We start from the raw sequence: 21,733 nt of genomic DNA on the forward strand, positions 1-21,733 counted from the left end.
TCTCAAATATAAATGGCTTCCAGATAATTTGATTTCTGAGGAAGAAAATGTGCCACAAGTGCAAGGACACATTTGGCGACGACTTCATAACTTCCACCAACAACCCAGGCTAAACTTAGCACCTCCTCAATGTTTATCAGTCCAGATCCAATACTACAATGGATACTCCCTTGCCACCCTGTACCGTACTACTTTCATATTTAGACAGGACTCGGGCAGCATCTCGTGACATCCAAGGTCAATTTCAGAGGGAACATAAAATTTGCACAGAACTGACTTTTCAGTATACAACTGAGGATTCAATTCCATTGGGGGGAAAAAAAAATCTGAATAGTTGTGAATAAGTAACAGTGATTATGCAGGGTTTTCTGTATTAACTATTTTTGTCAAGTGATTGCGGATTTTGAACCATGATATAAAGAACTTTGATGTAGAAAACCTGGCACACTGTGTACACATAATGAGGAACAGCGACACACACACAACATGTAACTAACTGTAGATGGGAGCTTGCAAGCAAACCAAAAAGCTCCATGAACATCGATGATGATTCCTTGGTGGCAGTTTACCAAACCTCTCAATGAACCCACTGCTTTGTTTGCCGCCTTAATGAAACGAAAAGGGAGCCATCCACGAGACTACACCGATATTTAGCGAAAAGGCAATATGATAGAATGAGTGATTAAAAAGGCCACGTCAGGGCGTCGTTAAATGTAAACGACGTGCTACGGCTTCATTGATTGGACACCTTTCAACACCAACATCATCTGATCCCTCCAGTTATCATGAAATCGTTTCATCAGCCCACCCTGCATCCCCATCCCTGCTCATGTTTGTTTTCCAAAGAGTTTCTGATAGAGTCGAGTCTGATTAGACGCGGAAGTCCCCCTCTTGGTAGCGCTACATCCGCTTTCTGTGACACAGATGCCATGCATCAGGTACATTCCACTGGGGAAATCAGGCGCAGTACCCTGAATTATAACATCCATGAGGCTGCCTTGGACCCTTTCATGAAATCTAGGCGCAATGTATCTGCCAACATAACACATAACCTTGTTAACGCACACACACACACACACACACACTCACAGTGCAGAACAGAGTAGGTATGGCTTGTTCACACAAAAGACCAACTAAGGAAACTGGTAACATAAGCCGCTACTAACGAGTAGGAACAAGTACAAAAATAAAAGCAATAAATGTAAAGCTCCACTAGCGAATAGGGAAATGCAGTAATTTACAGAGAACGAGGGAAAGACAAAAATGCAAATAAATGGGGAATTGCAACAAAGTTAATAGTGACTAACAAAAGGAAGGAGGAGAGCGAAGATGATTACCAAGAAAATGCCAGTCTTTCCTGGGAGGGAAAAAAAAACAAAACACAAAAACATCTAAATTGGAGTAGAATGCAAAAATGGAGAGAGACAGAATATAGCACAGGAAACAGCAAAGGAGCGGTGGTGCAATAAAAGCTGTCGCAGTCTTTGTGTGTTTGGTGATCCACATCACTACCTACCATCATCTACAACTAGCGTACCACCGAAACCTTTGCTAACGCTATACATATTGAGACACCGGCAATGTTTTCTGCTTAGAATGAAGCTTCTTTTCCCATCATCTTCTTGTCATTTACTTACATACGTACATTCACTTTTTGTCATCATTTGTCTTGTCACGATTTCCATTTTGGAAAAAAATAGTCACAAAAAGCTAAAGCAAAAAAAGGAAAAGACACACTTAAAAAAATCATCCTTGCATGCCCGTTGAAGTGAGGTCTGGTGAGGTTTGCTGGTGACTTGTTGTTAATAACGATCAAATAATGTCTACCTAATGATCCATTTCAAAGGTGGACCTAAACCAGACATTGGAAGTCCATTATCCCAATCAGTTATATCATTTTTTTACCTTTTGATCGGCTTATAACAATTAAAAAGGGTGCCCACTCAACAAGCTAGAGACCACTTTATTACGGTCTACCTCATTGGTGTTACAATCCGCCCCCTCATGGAGTAATTGATGCACAAGCCACTGAGAGTCTCTCTTAAAGTACATTAAGTGAGACGAGATGAGCATCTTAAATTTATTGAACAGGCTACTTCAAGTTGCCACTTGTAGACCAGCAAACTTTATCAGGGATTCTGATGTATGTCAAGTAGCTTGCAAGACCCAACGACTTCATTCCCCAACGTAATCAAAAAGAAGATGCAGTTTAATGACAAACGTGGAGTTAATTATTGCATAATTCTTCTTCTTCTTCTTCTCCTTTTGGCTTGTCCTGTTAGGGGTCGCCACAGGGTGTCATCTCAGATGAACGCACATTTTTTTGGCACCGTTTTACACCGGATACCCTTCCTGACGCAACCCCTCTGCAATTTAGCCATGGAGAGAACCTTACAGCACCTGGTATTCCCGGGTGTTCTCCCATCCAAGTACTAACCAGGGCCAAACCCGCTTAGCTTCCCAGATCTGATGAGATCAGGCGTTCTCAGGGTAGCATGGCCGTAAGCAATTATTGTATAATTAATATTGTATAATTAGGAGAAAACTATAGTTTTAGTTGGGAACAAACTTCAAGCACTTCATAAATTGAAAAAATTTGCATTTATCCGGTTTGTTTATTCGAAGTGGAAAATAGTATGAAGACAATATAGGAGGGGTTCAACTGACTAGTCGACAAATCAACTTTAGTATTCCCTTTTTGACACTTAAGACTTAAATTATTTGGGAATAAAAGTTGCCAGCCCACCATCGTGGTCACAGCAGTCATTGGTACATCTTCGCTATCCTTTAAACTTCATTACGATCTGGCGGTGGTGTTGTGCGGGAGGAGCAAATAATGACTGGACGAGTGTGACCAAAAAGGGCCGAGATAGCGGTTGCCGAACGCGCTGCAGTGGAGTGATAATGGCCTCGTGGTTGTTTGCCCATTACTCTGTTTGTTTGCGCTCACTGCAGATAAGTCATCAGTGTCCATTGCACATCGGAGCTCCTTTGTACTTGTCTGCGACTCTGCAGTGTGTGCTTACAACTGATGAATCAGCACACAGAAGGGATCGGTCAACAGACGTGGATGAATCAGCTTGCAGACGATAGCAAAGTTTTGATATCATTACCGCCTAGAAGGCATCATCTTTCAATTGTGTCAGTGGCGAGTTTGTCCAACGGATGAGGTAAAAACTGTTTCATTTTAAAGTTGGCAAAGATCAAAATGTGATTGCATTCAAGGTTTGTTTTTAACTTTGGTTCACAAAAAAGTATTATTATTATTTTTTTTTTACAATTTAAAACCATTCAAAGATGTCTTCTTTGGTTATAATATATAAAAGGATAAAGTATAGAACAGAAGAATAGATGCAGAAATATAAAAAAAACTTCACAAGGGCAATTTTGCTGAAATTGGCCATTTGCAAGTAAACAACCATTCGTCTTGACTCCAGATGGAATTTTCCCCAAAAGAGGCCACAGATTCAGGATTTACTCTTTTTTTTTTTTCATTTTCATGGGGAGCATGCACTACGGAGACCCGACCATTCGGATACAAGCAATAAAAAGTACATTTTGCATAATAGAACCTCTTTAAAATTGTAAGAAGAGGGACAGAATATCAATATCAAACAAATACCATCCAAATATATTCTTTTCGTTTTTTGATAAGGGAAAATAACACTGAATTGTGTAAAAACTGAATGTAAAGTGTAATTACTGAACATACTATAGTAGCCATGCTAGATGGGTGCATTTAAGGGGGAGGGAGGGGGTAAATGTGTGACTTCTGGAGCTGGAATCAGGTTGGTTGGTTAGTTTAGTACGAGTGTAAGTTGTCCTTTTCTGTTTGTGCATATACAGATCTATGTTCCCTGCGACTACCATAGGACTAACTGCTCCAGGGTTTACCCTTCAAAGTACTGATTATCACAGTTGTTGGCAAAATATTTAAAAGCCACTCTCCCCTATTTTTAATCAGTGACTGATGTATGAATCCTAAGGACAAAATGAATGTTTAATAGGGAGATGTATGCTAGTCTACAATGTGAACAGTTTGATGAGGATCTGAAAAATGATTGGTTGATTCATTCTACTAGAAATATTTAACTGACTGATAAATGAGGTTGTTTTCACAACGCAGAATGAGCTGCCTCTGCCAGATGATGAATTAGAATGCTAACTTAAAAATAACACTTGTAAGAAGAGGCTTGATTAACAATCAGCAGCATTAAATGTGAAGCGTTTAAGTGTCTACATCAACATGTGCAGTGTCTGAAGAAGTGTTGTGACAGCACATTTACTTCTAATGTACATGTGAAGACGGGAAGCAACAGTTTCAAGGTTAATTTGACATTTTCATTCATCTCAAAATTAGTCAGACCTCTGGGATGCTTGAGAAACTTAATATGAGCTATTTTCCATTTATTTTCCCATCATCATGCCCTCCTTCGTCTAACCTCCCTGCAAAACTCCTCTCTCACTCCTGTTTTCTTGTGCTTCTTACGAACAAGAAAGGGGTAAAGCAGCAGTTCCATATTTACATTTACCGTGTACCCAAGTCTCCAAGGATAAGCCCCAGCAGCAGCATCCTATATAAGCATGCAGACAATGGTCAGCTCCCTGCTGTTTCAAACAAAACATGAGCTCGCAGTGCAAACCTAAGCATAGAAGGAGAAAAGAACTTCATCAAATGGACGGGAGGGATAAGGACGGAAAATGGAAATGCGCTGGAGCAAACAAGTAACACAAGACAGAGTCAACCTCTGCCAAGGCTTTAAAGGGGACATATGGGATAGAATGGCACACCACTAAAAGTAGTACAAAGTAAACAACAAAAATAGAAATAAACTAAAGTAAAACCTACTCCACTCAGAAAATAGAAACCTATTACATCAAAAATCTTAATTTATGGGTCAGAAATAAAATACAAATAGAAAATGTGTTCATTCTTAGAAAAATTCCATGAGAGCCAACCATTGACACAACAAAAGCTCAAATCAAAAGTCACTTAAATGTTGCTTATAGGCGTGTGCACCTGAAAAGCTGATTGGCAGGGATAGGAAACAACTTCAAAAAATATCACAATGCTGCACAGTTACTAGGATGACATACGATGAAGAAAATAAGTATTTGAACACACTGCTATGTTGCAAGTTCTTCCACTTAGGAATCATGGAGGGCTCTGAAATTTTCATTGTAGGTGCAAGTCCACTGTGAGAGAGGTAATCTTGAAAAAAAAAAAAAGAAATCCAGAAATCACAATGTATGATTTTTCAACGATTTATTTATGTGATGCAGCTGCAAATAAGTATTTGAACACCTGAGAAAACCAATGTTAATATTTGGTACAGAAGCCTTTGCTTGCAATTACCGAGGTCAAACATTTCGTGTCGTTGTCCACCAGGTTTGCACACACTGCAGGAGGGATTTTGGCCCTGATTTTAAACCATGACGTCTTCGTGTATGACCAACAGTCACCTTGGAAACGGTGGTCCCGACTCTTTTCAGGTCATTGACCAAGTCCCGTTGTGTAGTCCTATGTTGATTCCTCACCTTTCTAAGGATCATTGAGACCCCACGAGGTGATATCTTGCATGTGGCCCCACTCCGCTTGAGAATGACCGTCACGTTTAGCTTCTTCCATTTTCTAATGATTGCTCCAACAGCGGACCTTTTTCCACCAAGCTGCTTTGCAATTTCTCCGTAGCCCTTTCCGGCCATGTGGAGTTGTAAAATGTTGTCTCTGGTGTCTTCGGACAGCTCTTTGGTCAAGGCCATGTTACAAGTTTGAGTCTTACTGATTGTATGTGGTGGACAAGTGTCTTTATGAGGCCAACATCCTCACATGGGTGCATCTGATACAGGATAATACATGGAGAGGAGGTGGACTTTTATGGGCAGTCTTTGAGGGTCAGAATTCTAGCTGACAGATAGGTGTTCAAATACTTATTTTCAGCTGTATCATACAAATAAATCATTTAAAAAAAATCATGAATTGTGATTTCAGTATTTTTCTTTTTAGATTATCTCTCTCACAGTGGACATGCACCTTCGATGAAAATTTCAGACCCCTCTATGATTTCTAAGTGGGAGAACTTGCAATATAGCAGGATGTTCAAATACTTATTTTCCTCACTGTATTATATGTGGCAGCTTTTAGCCTCTCAGCTGTTAAACATCATTTCACGCTGTGTCACGAAGGCGTAATTATGTGGTCGGAGTAAGCAGAGCTAGGACTGGTGGATAAAGGCCACGGTCTTAACATCAACTATGCCACCCTTGCGCGGATATCTCAAAACCATCAATCACGTCGGGCCCGTTCGGAATGTTTTATCAGACAGCTGACATCTTTGTCCAGAACTCATTTCCTGGGACACGGAGCTCCAGATCGATATCTGACCATCGAGGACTCGGAGACAAGACAAAGGCGATGCGTCTGTGGTGATTTGGCGCTCTTGGCCAATAACCTAAATCACTGCCAACTTCCATTTTTGTTCCTTTAACCTCCCTTAAACTGTGCCCCCGTAAGGATAAACACATTACCACTTTGTCAATGTAATTAACCTGCAGTGGCACTGGGTTGTGCTCCAACACCTCAAACAACAACAAAAGTGAGTGACATTTTGTTTCAAACCAATTTACCATAGATAACTTATCAGAATCCCCCACGAAACATTGAAGAGATTCAGTATCTGTATCTTGTCAAAAGATCCTGATTTGTGGAAAAACAATCGAAACTGGGAGACTACGGTCTATAAATGCTTGGAAAACTAAAGCACACATTCATTGCCAATCAATTCTGTCTGAGGCGCTTTCTACCGATAGCAAAATATAAATATATATAAATGACACGACACCCTGGAATTGATCGAGATCACCTCGCCTTGCCACGATTTAAACAGGATGTTGCCTCAGAGTGATGTGTCATTACCATGTTGCAACAGAGACAGAGATGGGACGTTACAGAAAGACATGTCATCAATTACTTGTCAATCAAAGACATTTGTTGCCATCCCATCTAACTAATGGGAAGCCAGCGTTTGGGCCACCAAAGGAGAGTCAATGTGCACTTTTTTCAAGGTCCCCTGTGAAAATGTTCCACTGATTCGATTGTGACGTAGTTGACATAGCAAGAATGATCCCGGGCTTATGCAGTGTTGACAATGACAGCTTGTGGCTTGCATTTTTCATCCATTGAAGAATTAAGTTTGTGAATTACACCCCGCGATTTAGGTACTGTTTGTCTAATCCTGGCTGTCCCATCCAATGAACAATAATGTGCAATCTAAAAAAAAAAAAAGAGGTATTTATTTTGGGATGGTGGGGGTCAAACAGAAGATGGGTAATTGAAACAAATTGAGAATGGAGGACAGTTAGAAGCGATTGTTGTTTGAAAAGGACAATTGATCATTTTACCCATTCATGCATTGAAGTATTTACTGTACCTATGTATAGTCTATGTAGATGACCACTCGGGATGCACCTCGGAAAAGCCCTTTGAGACTTGATAAACTGGACCCATCTGTCATGACCGGTGTTTCGTTGGTTTTGATTAGATTTTGTTTGTTTCATGTTTTGTCTCTTTTTCTGTCTCACATGTTCACATCGTCTGCTCGTTGGGTTTTCGACTACAATTGTAGAGTTCGTTTGTTCAGTCTGTGTCGGATTGTTCTTCCTGCTTGTTTCCTGCTTTGTCATCTTCTCTACTGTTAAGTTTTATTACATTTTATCTGGAATTTTGGAATTTTAGTTATTTCTGTTTCCCCGGTGTCTTTTTTGCCATTTTTGTTTTTTGATCATCTTTTTGTTGTGCTTCATCCTGCCAAATCCTTTTTCACCATCACCACAAAATTCTCGCAGCATCAAATCGAGGACAATTTTCTGTTGTGTCATGCGTTCCTACCTTCACATTTAGATCAATTTCTTATCTGGCTACATGTTAGCATTTCAATCATCGCATTATGGGAATGAAGGGTTGATTCATTAGTTACTGGTAGGTAAAAATGTAAAATCAGCAGTATACACCCATTCCAATCTGAGCTACATTCGTGTTATCAAGTGCAATGTCTTTTTTCTTTTTAAATTGTATTACCTTTGTTTTATTATTCACGCCTTGTTGTCTATTATCCATACTTTTCCTTTGTCATCACGCATTATTTATTCTTTAATTTAGCTGTGGTTGCTTGACTCTAGACTTTATGTGGATATCATTGTAATATTATGCTGCTCTACACTCTAGCACATAAGTGCATGTAGCCCCTTATAAAGCTATGAGACTTATTCAAAATGTTCTCTGTTTTATGAAAAATTGCACGACAACCTTTTATACAGAGTATTTAAACTGACCTCATTGCATGTAAAGCATCATGTCAAAAGGTGTGAGAAAAAAGTGAAATGCAAGGACTTCTCTCAATCATGAATTCATTATTTAAATATTATGTAATGACTCTATACACTGTAACAGGCCTTAGTTTCACCACAAATGATCAATTTAACAGGCTAAAAAAAAAGTATCATTAAAACATTGTTTCCTTTACTTCAAATGCATCCCTCAACTGGGATGCAGCTGAGGGTCCAAAGACTGCTACAGATCTGGAGGATTCACGCTTGGCAAGAGAAAAGAAAGAAAAAAAATAACTTTGCTCTCCTTCACTTTTGAGTCTGCAACTCTAATAAGGCTAACAAGCCCCAAAAGGGAAAATAAACCTGATATGAAACACAAAGCCGAAAAATTCTGACAAAAGATCCTGGAAGATGGTGACAAGAGTGACGAGGAAGGCTGAAGAAAATGGACGTTCATAGATGGGCAGAGGATTTATTTGTTTTCGGTGTTGCGGCATCATTTATCTCCGGCGAACAGAGCTGAGCTACATGACAGAAATCAATCAGAAAACCAATCGTCCATACTCTTCCACTGATGCAGCCAGCCAATCAATATTTGCCTTAGAGGACAGTGCTGGAATAAGGAAACGCGTGTGATAGTATATTTGCATGAATCATAAATAAACACCATCAACATAAAAGAAGACATTTTTGCTTCCCCTCTGCTTATTCAAGACTATTTACAATCTCTTGAGTTATGAGAGTAAAACATAAATGGATGATTGAATCCTTTATTGCTTTAAAAAAAAAAAAGTTTGATGATGTGCAGATTGCATTTTATTGATGCTTTTGTGGAAAAGCTGGAGCACACATGGTGGATTTTCATATATCAGTGCAGCTGTCAAAGCATCATGGGTTTTTGTGTGTGTGCGTGCGTGCGTGCGTGCGCGCGTGCTTGGTACCGTTTTCATTCAACTTTAATCAGGTCACCTGCCCCACCGCACAAAATGGATACAACGTGAGATCACATAAATCCGTTACTGCACATGCGCGCACACACACACACACACACACAAACGGATACCTTAAAAAAGATGGCAGCGACAGTCCGACACCTCTGAGGATAGAAGCGGGACACCTAACTGACACCGGCCTCCTCCCCAGGGCCTGGAGGCATACAGATATAATAGCGGGACGCCCAATGTCACATCCACATGCAGGTCTGGCCACACACAAGCATGCACACGCACAGTATACACTTCAATAGGAACACACAAAGAGTTCTGCTTAAAAACAAATATAGTTCAGAAACATGTAGACAGACAATATAATAATACTACTCATAGCATGTACTCTTTTTTTCATTTCACGTAGAACCACTAACATTGGTGCCATACCAATGAGCTGTATTTTGTATGAAAGAGTATTTTCTATATACATTAGTTCACTTCAAATATGTATTTAAAACATGTTGGAGGAGTGAAACTATATCACATATTTTCAGCTATTATTCTTGCAACTATTGATCCATACATTCACATTAATGTTATGGACATGTATTTATTTCCTTGTAATTGGGGTTGAGATGTTCTCGAATCCTAACAACAACAGTAAGAAGACTCCCTTTCCCTCGAGCTGAACATACATCCATCCATTTTCTTTGCCGCTTATCCTCACAAGGGTTGAGGGGAGTGCTGGAGCCTATCCCAGCTGTCAACGGGCAGGAGGCGGGATACACCCTGAATTGGTTGCTAGCCAATCGCAGGGCACATAGAAACAAACAGCCACACTCAGAATCACACCTAGGGGCAATTTAGAGTGTCCAATTAATGTTGCATGTTTTTGGGATGTGGGGGGAAACTGGAGTGCCCGGAGGAAACCCACGCAGGCACGGGGATCGAACCCGGGACCTCAGAACTGTGAGGCCAAAGCTTTGCCGGCTGATCCACCGTGCTGCCTCGAGCTGAACAATTGGAGCTAAAGCAGGGCAAATACGTGGACAGAAGCGGAACATCGCCAAAGTCATTTCAGAATTTGTCAATGTCGCCGATAACTTGCGGGCGCAGTGAAAAAGTTTGAAAGCACAAGTTCAATGATTAAAGCAAACATGGTAACCTAATTTGCGCATTATTTAGCCACATGATGAATGTACATTGTAAATAACGAGCAAACAACACATTCACTGCAATTAACAGAGTAAATTGTTTTTACTGCTGATGTGATGTGCTAAGATGATGCATCAAGCCTGAACACAGATGGTGTGTTCTTTTCCTGATTCCACTGCAGCGAGCACACCCACTTTTTTTTTCTTTACATATCTAAGTTAGCACTGACTGGATTTAACATCCCTGCAAATGTCATCAATTGAATTTATTTCCAGTCATTTGTCGGCACTCCACTAAAGCTTTGACGGGAAAATCCAAACCATTAATGAGCAGACACCCCCCCCCCTTTCCCCCGAGTCATGCGTCCATTTCCGATTCGAGCGGCATAGCGCGGTCGGGACTTGCTCTGTGAAAAGTTAAAGTGAGGTGAGTGTAATTACGCGATGCTGAGGTTTAATCAGAATGTTGTCTGTCAAGTTTGTTAGCGAGGGTTGACACGTCCCATCATATTAATTTAGTCTTCACAAGCAAATTGGCTCCTGGCAGTTTTAACAATTCACAGGAGTCCGGGGCCATTTTTCAAAAGCCCAATTACAAGGCTGCTATGCATCAAGCAGAGGGCCTCTTTTTCATGCACCGCTGACATAATGAACTCATGTTAGCTTCAACGAACTAATGATACGTTCCATTAATATTGTATGTATGATTCCATGAATACTGTAGGTATGATGAACACATTCTTTACCTATCAGCCATGTTTCTAATTGCCTGCGTGTGTCTCAAACATTAAAATGTTCACAAAAGTGCCACCTGGTTGTTTGTGCCATTAGTAATTAAAGCGAGTTAGTCAGTGCTGCTGGTCTAACTTGCATTGGATGTGGCACCGATTGGTGTTAACATGGAAAGTAGCGTTTGCACAGAACCATGAAGTCATGGACAAAACTATCCAAGGAACCGGGAGGAAGGTTCCATTGTTCTAGGAAGACTTTTTACAAAATTATGGCGTGTTTGAGAGACATTGCGTCCATTCATCCAGAAATGGGCTCTTCTGCAGCATTCAAGCATGCCGTTATGGATCTTGCACAATTGAGCAGTCATGCCGGAAGAGTAAAAGAGCAAACTTTTGCTAGAGCGTACAATTGTCAAAGGAGGTTCAAGTGACAATTGGTTCATGGTCACCGTTGCAGGGTAAAGAGGTGAAAAAATTTGGAATTGGAAATCTTTGCATCAAAATTCAAGCCTCTCCCAATATGAAGATGACATCCTCCGCCGTTCTCCCGCACTGACATAAATTAGTGGTAGATTTCCGCCGCCACGGGAACAGAGCTCCGTAAATCGAGGATTTTTACAGTTGATTAAGGTCTCTGCCATATTCTCTATGTAATCCATCTGCTCCTCTGTAATGTCTGAGCTATGAATTATGTCCTTGGAGCTACAATCGGAGTGCTGGTGGTCAGGTGCGTGCGGTGTTTATTTTAACCAGGCTTATTTATAGCGCCACTCTGACTGAAGTGAATACTCGTTAGTATTTGAAAAGAACCAACAGTTCTCCCGAAAGTCATGAGTAGTGGATGCATGAAAAGCTAGTACAGATGGTATTGTAGCAGGTGGCGTGGGGATATTTTTTTTTTTAGCTGGTGCCTCACTAAACAACCTAGTACATTAGCAGCAGAGACCCATTTAATTATGCAAGAGGTTAGTATTAAAAATAAATGGCTATTTCCGGGAATTACAGTTCGTTTCGCTCACAATGATATGAGGTTCTGCTCTTCAACTGGTTTTGTCGTGAAAATCAGATTTGAATAAGGATCATGACAACTAACACAGTACCGTCTCATTACATTCCATACATTTGTCCACATTAAATTTTTAAATGCCCCTTTGCCAAAATGCAGGTTGCCCCACCTTCCCATGGGCCCAAGTCACTACGATAAATACAAATGAGCAGAGCCAATTAGTGTGAGTGTTTCCTCAAATAGTGGCTGTCCCTGTGATTCATAAAAATAAATCCCTTTGTCTTTTAACACCAAGTTCGAAGCAGAATTGCTTCTTGCAGCCATAGATGAAAAAAGGTCAGCTGGCATCATTTTTCTTCAACATAAATTAAATACCATGGGTAAAATGCTGTTACAGCCGACTCACAGCGCTTCTACGGTCACCTCAATATAATGTCTTTTGTTCAGTTTCGCTACATACAGTAGGTTTAATAGATTTCTGGAACAACGTGGGGTGACTGGCGACGCATGTTTCAACTGAATCCAAACTTTAAGTGCAATATGGTGTTTCACCTTCATGGGGTTCCGACTTACTCTAGCCTCTGGAGGCTGCAAGAGGAGAAGTCGACGGGGAACGTAGGCAATGTAGGGTTATTGCAGCTCAGCCCATATCTGGCATGAAGGTGTGTGAAGGGGAGACATAAGTTAATGGGAGATTCCGCGCAGTCAGAAAAGTTTGGCCGTGAACCTTTTTGGGTACAAGCACATGAGAGAATATGGCCCCTAATGGTTCATTTATTAAATATTCCTTTTCTTCCAAATTAAATGTGACAACTATACAGTATGTTCCCAAGTTAAAGAAGGCAAGCTAATGGTACACATGGAAATCACTAACAATTGTTTGTGTTATATAACAATCTATTGAAATTAAAGAAAGATTTATTTCAATGCTACAAAGTTTACAAAAAAAGCACTGCACTGACAAAATGATCAGGTTGGCCTGCCAGAATATTAAAGCAGACGATCTGGTGTTGCAGTAGCAACGACACGAGCCAAAATGTCAAACCTGGTGTTATAAAGTAGATTACTACAGACTAGTGTTGAACTTGCTACCATTTGTAATATCTAAACACATTTCTGTGTTGCACAGTAGCCTCTGTTGTCTTCCAGTACATTTACTGCCTGTCGATTTTGCGTATGACGTCCATTTCTATTGACAGGATGGATAAATGTTTGCAATTTTCTCAACAATACAAGGTAGTCAGCCAACTCCGTCTATGATTAAACTGGAAGGAAGCCAGTTGTCTCCGATGGTGGATCAATGTTTGAGGATGCATTGAATGCCTTTTCATTGTGCGGTTTTGGGGATAGATCCTTCCTTTAGCTTTCTCCTGCTGTCTGCTTCTCATATTACAAGATTTGGGTGAAATATGCCACAAAGTTTGGTGTGTCAGCATATCACACGGGTTTACCATGCTCCCCACAAAACCTTGTTTCAGTCGGTACGAAAAATGAGTCTTAAGTCTACGTCTTGCCTCCCTCTTTTGGCTTTTTGACACAATACTGAAGGACAACCTTAGTAAGAAACAAAGAACTCGAGTTATCATGAAGTAAGTGCCTGAGTACCTTTGACCAGAAACCTTGTTTCAGTGGGACAACACAGCAGCATAAATAACATGTTTCATACGGTGAGAAGGCCTTAAGTAACGGACAACCAGTCATTCACTGAACAGTTTGCTAACCCGAGCTAACAGCAGCTAGGTGCACTCTCATTCACTGACACGTACATATGCTCTGACCAGCCAAGGCCCGACCTTATAAAACGACACACATACTATTTATTGTAGAGTGTAAGGATGGCAACCACATGATGACAAAAATGATACCTGTATCACACGTGTATATGACATTGCTATTATTGTGGGTAATACAAAAAAAACAAAAAAAAGTACGTTTCTTTAGGCTTGTCCCGTTAGGGGTTACCACAGCCTGACATCTCAGATGAACGCTCATATTTGTTTGGCACCGTTTTTACGCCGGATGCCCTTTCTGATGCAACTCACCTTGGGGAGTAGAAGCCCCAGTGAGATACGAACTCATGACCCCTGGTTTACCAGACCAATGCTCTAACCACTGAGCTTTGGGGCCTTGTTAATATAAAACAAAATTTATCCAAATATTTGATAAATCAATGGGATGACTTGTTAAACTTCTGCAACCCCTCTACAAACAGCACGTTTTTGCAATATAGCACAAATTTCCAGAACAGATGGGTCCAAGAATCCTCAATTTAGTGAGGGGACACCGAATATAAATAAAAGTAAGTTGACATGCAAGCGGATAATGTTTTTTTTCCGTTGTATGTTTTGCACAGGTGGCACATCACGTTGGTCATCACCTCCCTGCGACTGCTGCTGCAAGAATCACAAGGGCGACGGAGAGGGCGAGAGCGGCACCTCCTTCAACGACCTCTCCACCTCCAGCTCGGAGAGCCAGTCCGAGGCTGGCTCTCCCCAGGGGACGGTCATCTGCGGCCCGGTCAGCCGTCAGACGCACCCCCACGCTAACGTCCAAACTCTGGACAGGCCTCTGAAAAAGGGGCCCGTTGCCAGGCTCCAGCAGTCGGAACAACGGCGGAAAAGTGACCTGCTGCGTACCCTCACCTCCAGCTCCCGCGACAGCAACACGTGCAAGAAAAGGCCACCCAAAGAGAAGCTGACAGTGGAGGAAGAGCTAGATAGATGCATTCAGGACTTTCGCAAGATCAAGATTCCTGAGAGGTTTCCCGAGCGGAAGTACATGTGGCAGGCGGACCTGTTGAGAAAGTACCGCCTCTGAGCGTGCAGCGAACTCGTCGCTGAAGCCAAGGATCTGTTTACACGTTTTGTCCAGCGAGACTTTCCTGGAAAAAAAGAGAATTAAACTGGGTCATTCACCATTCTGCCAGTTGGTTGAACAGCAAAACTCTGAAGCTCAAAAGAAGCATACAAAACCAGACTGTTCTCTTATTGACGTAACGTATGTAGTATGTGTGTGCATTTAGTTCCCTGCCCGCTTCAAATATCTGCTGTTATCTCGCTCAGTGATTAACAGCTTTGAATGATTTAGGAGAGGCCCCAAAGCAAGCCGGAAGACAGATGAACCAAGAAGAGGGTCGTAATTGTGATATGGGGAGAAGCTGGTTAACGGGAAGGACAAAATCATTTCCCCGAACATTATAAAAATATAATTTTACCCTCTAACTACTGAAAATGTTTGTGTGAAAAGGTATCTGGAGGCGGTCAAGCGCATGCCTAAGCAACTGGTGATGCTACAAGTGTCAGAACATTTTCGCAAGTCAGAAAGCTTCTATCATTTGAAATAACTGATAGTAGGTTGAAGGTAATTCAGAATATGAAAGCTCAAGCAACAAACTAAACAAAGGAAAAAATATCACAAAATATCTGGCCTTGTACAAGCTATAATGACATAAAATGCAGCAAACAAAAACGGCTAGATTTGATACATCTAAAAGACAATTTTAGCAAATCAGATGCCAGAAAAAAAAGACATTTACAGAAAAGGCAAAAGAGCAACAATGATGAATAATTTAAAGTATGGTAGTGAAGTTGGGAGTTATTCTGGTATAAAAACAGAAGAAAAAGTACACTATGTATTCATGAAAAAAAAAAAAATTGCCAGCTTTTACAATTTTGGCAGGTCAGAAGAAAGTCATTCCTGGAAAGGACACAAACCAGCAATGGAACATAATTTAAAGTAAATGATTGTGAACACTTGACATCCCAATTCTTTAGAAAAATGCCAAATCTGAAACAAATGTACAATTTGTGTAAAAGCAAAAGTACCAATGTCGAATTTCCCAAAAGCTAATGTAACAGGAAGGGTGGGTTCAATTTGTTTCAAAGTTGATATAAGTAGTACACATTTTTGTAGTGTTCTTCTTGGTCGGATCCACATAAGTACATCAATGACACAAACAGTGAGATATAGCAAATCGATGCCCCAATCAGATTTTTAGTCTGGCAGTTGAGATGTACTACTTCAAATGACTTCCTTGACACCAATTACTACTTGCCTATTAGTCAGGTTTGTGACACCATCTTGAGGCATCTAAGGACATAATAGAAAGAGCACAAAAAAACATGGATAGGCAGTTATTTTTCAGTGAAAAGATGAAGATATGTTTCACAGGAAACAATGTGTGAATAGTTAACTGTGGAGTTTACTATTTTTTTTTTTTTTTTTTTTTGAATAGTGAAGTACTGTCACTGTCGACCACGTGTGGCTGCAGTGGGCCCACACAGCGAAGGAAATACATCAAGAAATTTCTGTGGGCTCCTCGGTTATTGAAGTTTCAAATTTTGTATGCAAGTCGGAACATAGTCTTACGAACATATGCCAATTTAGTAGTATCCTCAAAATACGCAAAGTAAGTACTGTATTTGTATTGCACGCCATTCATAACTTTGAAGCTTTGTACCAATGTAAAGTGAGAGCCCGCTGTCTGTGAAGTGTTCACACTTAGGTAGACCCCGAGGTCACTTCGATCTACATCGCAGCAGTTGAACTCTCTTGATAGTGCTTTGACTGTAGTAGTGCTGCTCGGGTACACACAAATGCTTTTTTTTTTTTACCGCGCACTTCAGAAGCGGAAAATATTACAATTTCATCAGCAGCCCAAATTAATTTTCCTGTTCTAATATCAGTTCTATTGCAAAGGCACTCCCCCACCACAACCCCACCCCCACCCCCCGAGTGAATCGCAGAGCCGTGAATTGCTTTGGATCCTGCAGAGCAATTTCCGAGATGGGCAATAAAGCGAAGGTTTTGATGGTCAAATCATCGAGAACTACACGGGCGCAATAAAAGTCCGGATGGAGAGCACACCCACCCTACATAAATGTTTCCTTGTATATCGCTCGTTTATCACTGGTTATATTATACAGTATAAAAAAAAAATAATAATCCAACAAACACTGTGAATATTTTTCCAGTTATTCAAAGCACATGCAGGTGCAGTTGTTCAACAAGCACTAAGCAACAAAATGACATACACTAACTTTTTTCTTTAACGACTTGACAAGCTGATGAATAGTTATTGACGAGGTGCTCCGGTGGCAGAGTTGATATGTGGTTCTTGTTTACGGTTATTAATGAAGCCTGACAGAAACGCCATTGACAGAACAAGGATTCCACGCGTTTTCCAATAAGTTGATTAAATTAGTTCACTTTTTTTTTTTTCCCATGGTGTCCTTGCTGGACTTACCAGTCCTGCTAAAATGGAAAACTTAAAATGAAAGCACCTGTTATGTTTGCTTTTAGAGCCGTGAAGCTAAATGCCTTTGAGCACCATCATCAGGTTGACATTGAGAGAACATATAAAATGTCATTACAATTCATTTACTAGGGTTGCAATCAAAACATTTAACTGAACTAATTTCTTTGAAAAAAAAAAAAAAAAACAGTTTTGAGGATTTATCTACAGAAGCTGATACTGTATTCATATTTAAGTCCTGTGTTCAGAGCTTCACCCAAACACGCATTCATGAAAAATTGATCTATATACAATCAAAGCATGTTTGTGAATTACAAAATATATACTTGTTTAAAAGCACAAAAAGAAGGCTAAATATTGTATTTCTGAAAAATAAGAATAAAAATACCCTTGATATGTTAATATAAATTGCTGAAATGAAGATGCTTTACAATATTTATTTTTCTACAAAAAGGCCTATGGAGTAATAAAACCAGTTATGTTTGTTTTGGGTTTAGATTTATTAGTGTAACAACAGATTATTGCACAAATTCACCCAAGATTAATTTTTCTACATTTCAAGTTAAGAAATCAAACTATATGTAAATACGCGCCATAAATCCTCGCGTATTAATTCAGTATTGTACTCCTTGTACATAATATCCAAATGTATTGGTTTTCTTTGAGGCCAAACATATGTTGGATACGTTTTATGTTCCTGAATTAAAGATGAGAGGAAAATAAAAATACATACCTATAAGCCATCTCGCTCTCACACACACACACGCACACACACATATATATATATATATATATATATATATATATATATATATATATATATACACACACACAGACACACACACACATAAAATCATGTCCTTTCTCCTTCTTTACGAGTTATATTACCCTATAAGACCAACAATCAATCAATTATGAAGTTTTCTCCAAAAACATATTTTCATAACCAGAGGTCTTCAAGTCCCAAATGGGAATCAGATAGTATCGACAGAGAAAGGAAGAACTCAATCTGAAAAACATAAAGAGAGTTGTAAGTAGGGATGGATATACTTCAAAGAGTAATGGATTGAGTCACAAACCTTAAACGACTGCCATAGTATGTCATTGGTATAGTTATTTTTGTAATTAATAGAGGATTATTAGAATAAATTATAATGTCTATGAATGTGAGATGTGCGAGTTGTTTTTCCACAGTGTCGATTTTAGGCAACCTTTCATTTAAAAATGGAGTTAAATCATCACTTCAATACACTGTTGATTAGTCCCAGATAATTTGCTCTGCAGAGAAAAATCTGTCACGCTATTTGTTATATAAAAAAATAAACTGTTGGACTAAAGATGAAAAAAATCATGATAAAAACATTTACAACGACATAGAATTAACATAAAAAATTAACTCACGATTAATTTTCCCCATCATTGATCAACCAAATGGAATAAAAACCCGAAATGAGAGGGAAAACAAATTATTTCTTAACCACTTTAGTGCCCAAACCTCCCTAAATATCAAGAGCAAATGTTAGAACATTTTGATTCAGTTTGACTAAAGTGACAAAAGGCCAAAGACTTCGATTCCGCGTTGCTTTACAGTGCACTGAATGAAACAAACACGGCATTCATTTCAGACTTATTGCATGAAAGAAAGCACAAATAATAAAAAAAAATCATTTTAGAGGTATAAGTTTGTGTTGTGATGGAGGTTAAGGAAAAGCCATTCGTGGCTCTGGGGGATGCGGAACAATCTATGACGAAGCGTAAACTCCAAATCGCTACGTGTGGCATTTGAAACATTCAACTCATCCTTTTGACTTAAGGCAACTTTCTTGCGAATTAATTGACTCTAAAGCTGACCGAAGAACTCTAATTCTACACCTGGACACCACCAGAAATGAAGAAAAAAACCGTCACGGACTCTGCCTCAGCCTGTCCCACACTCCTTGAAGTTGAGAAAAAAAACCGGGTCGGTAGTTATTACATAATCCTGCCAATTTAAATGATGCAAATCAAAAGTGGTAATATAGGTAAGGGTTGTACAAACATTACATTAAGATCGACAACTGTTGTTTTAAAAGAGGTGGGACCTTTATGGATTTTGACCATCATTTGAAGGCTTTACATTGACTTAAGTTAAATTGAGGCTGACAGTCTATATTGCTACTGATATCAGTTGCGATACCAATATCAATACAAATTCCCTATGGAGATTCGATACCATTACCAATACTCTGGGTCCTTGGTTGACGACGGAGTTCTGTATATACAGTACTGCAGTGACTTAACCCAAATTTGTATGTTATCTGCCTGTCATATCACCTATGCGAACGCATTAGTAAATTCAAAATAACAATAAATCTTTGCATGAAAAACACTCCAAGGTTATAGATATGAAACCCTCAAATGAAAATTATGACTGTGTAACTGAGCGTGGCTTTTTGCACCATCTGGCAATGTAGCAAACGTGTCGATTGGGCACTTTTTATACCTTGAAATGTTGTCGTTACCGTCGTAAGCCAAGGAACACCTCTATATTAAAAATAATAATAATAATAATTTAACAATAAACCTTTCATTTCAAATTGAATTTGAAGCAGGTCCACCGTATACTGTACCATTTAAAAGAAAAATTGCTGCAAGCAAAATGGGGGGTTGAATGAGTGAGTAGGCTTAAAATGATGCTGAAACTGGAATTTAATGTACAATAAACACCTATGACAATGTCAGCAAAATTGAGAATTATTATTCATTCAAATTATAGAGAAAAGACAGATATTTCTTGGGAATAGAAGACAGTTGGTATCTGAATATTTCAGTGTCAGTTCGCCTGTTTATCAGTAGTCTGACATATGGATGTAAACAACTTTCCAAAGGGTTTTGAAGCCATAGACCATTTGAAAATGCAGAAGAAGAAAAGCACAACTTTTGAACTTAGATTTTAAGACTTTTAACCACAAATTAGCCATCGGTGAAACCAGTTTTTCATACACTATCATTTCAGACAGTGATCTACTTGTCCCTTTTCAGTTCAATCACAATCAATATTGAGTTGAGATGTATTCAAACATGATGGAGGTAGCTTTACAAACATATTTTTTATGCTGTTTTGGTTTAAATGTTTTGGATTTGGATGGATCTGATGATTCTGAAATACATTTTTTTTTTTTAAAAGCCCAAAATACAGCAGTGACACCCGGAGGCCTTGTAGACAAGACTGCAGATATTTTTGCACAATGTATGGAATCCTATAAAAAGAACATCACAGTTCATTTAAAGGACTTAATCTTCATAATTCTTTTGGATAGAGCCCAAAGTCTTCCATGTGACCATCAAACTATGTTGTGATACAGGTCCGGAGATGAAGGGTTTTCTTGACTAAATCTTTTTTTTGGACTACAACCTAAAACCTTCTTGTACAAAGTCAAACGTGAGGTATGGGAAGGCGTTTGTTGATTCTACGTGAACGGAAGTTTTGCCTACGTATCAAGTGGGCCGTAGTCACGGTTCTCTCCTGCCTTTGACTTTCCTGTAAACTATAAGAGAAAAAGAAAAAAAATCACATTCTTGGCACACACTGTTTGAAACTAAAGGGCGTGATGTCGTGTCGTATGTTTGTCCTGATACACACACAAACAGAAAAAAAAATGGTTCGGAATTGTTGTAAGCATGTCGGTATTCAAAACTTTATGACAGATTAATCTGTTGTTGTGAAGAATCTTTTTGTCAAAACTGCTAATTAACTTTACACACACAAAAAAAAAAAGCACAACTATGTTGATCGTGTCTAATGTTCCTTTACAGATGTGTGAAATTATCCAATAAAATTCCAAATCTGGAATGCGGTGAGTTACAGTATGTTCTTTCGTCACGAGCCAAAAGTGAATGCAACTATACTGTTGTACTGAATTGGTAAAAAAAAAAAAAAAAAAAAAAAAAAAAAAAATCATTTTATTCCCTCCTCTCCCCCCAAAAAATAATTGTTGTAATGGAAAATTTAATTAGGAGGACTAGCAGTCCATGATAAGGTTTTTTTTTTTTGTATTGTAATGACAAATAGAATTACTGTAAACTTTTTGGGACACACTTGAATGGGCATTGTGTTGATCCTTCTGGTGTCCCCGCCTTGGCCACCTGGGGGCAGTAGAGGACAGACATAAGTGTATACTGTTCGTCAAGATGCCTCAACTCCTCAGCTCATCAGTACGGCAGTCATTCTTGGCACAGAATAAAAAAAATATATGACTGATTACTGTGGAATGTCTGTCTACATGACTTGCTGGGCCATTTGTGTTCAAGGTCAGTCAGCCACTTAAGCTACTAAGCATAGTAAAATGCTG

At 39.4% G+C, this 21,733-nt stretch overlaps 1 protein-coding gene and 1 pseudogene across 2 annotated transcripts in view; one reads left to right on the plus strand and one right to left on the minus strand.

Annotated features, from left to right (window-relative positions):
- Nucleotides 1–14,965, plus strand: part of kctd16b (potassium channel tetramerization domain containing 16b) — a 65,975-nt gene extending 51,010 nt beyond the window's left edge. Inside the window, exon 5 of one of the 2 annotated variants that reach the window (XM_061803432.1) lies at nt 14,570–14,965. In XM_061803432.1, coding sequence (XP_061659416.1) covers nt 14,570–14,965 — 396 coding nt within the window. Of the gene's footprint in view, nt 1–14,501 lie in introns of both variants that reach the window. The other variant, XM_061803431.1, reaches the window with a different exon arrangement.
- LOC133492330 (5S ribosomal RNA) lies at nt 2,389–2,507 on the minus strand (annotated as a pseudogene).
- Nucleotides 14,966–21,733: the final 6,768 nt, after the last annotated feature.

The sequence above is a fragment of the Syngnathoides biaculeatus genome, chromosome 18 (genome assembly GCF_019802595.1).
Source record: "Syngnathoides biaculeatus isolate LvHL_M chromosome 18, ASM1980259v1, whole genome shotgun sequence".
Classification (NCBI taxonomy): Eukaryota; Metazoa; Chordata; class Actinopteri; order Syngnathiformes; family Syngnathidae; genus Syngnathoides; species Syngnathoides biaculeatus.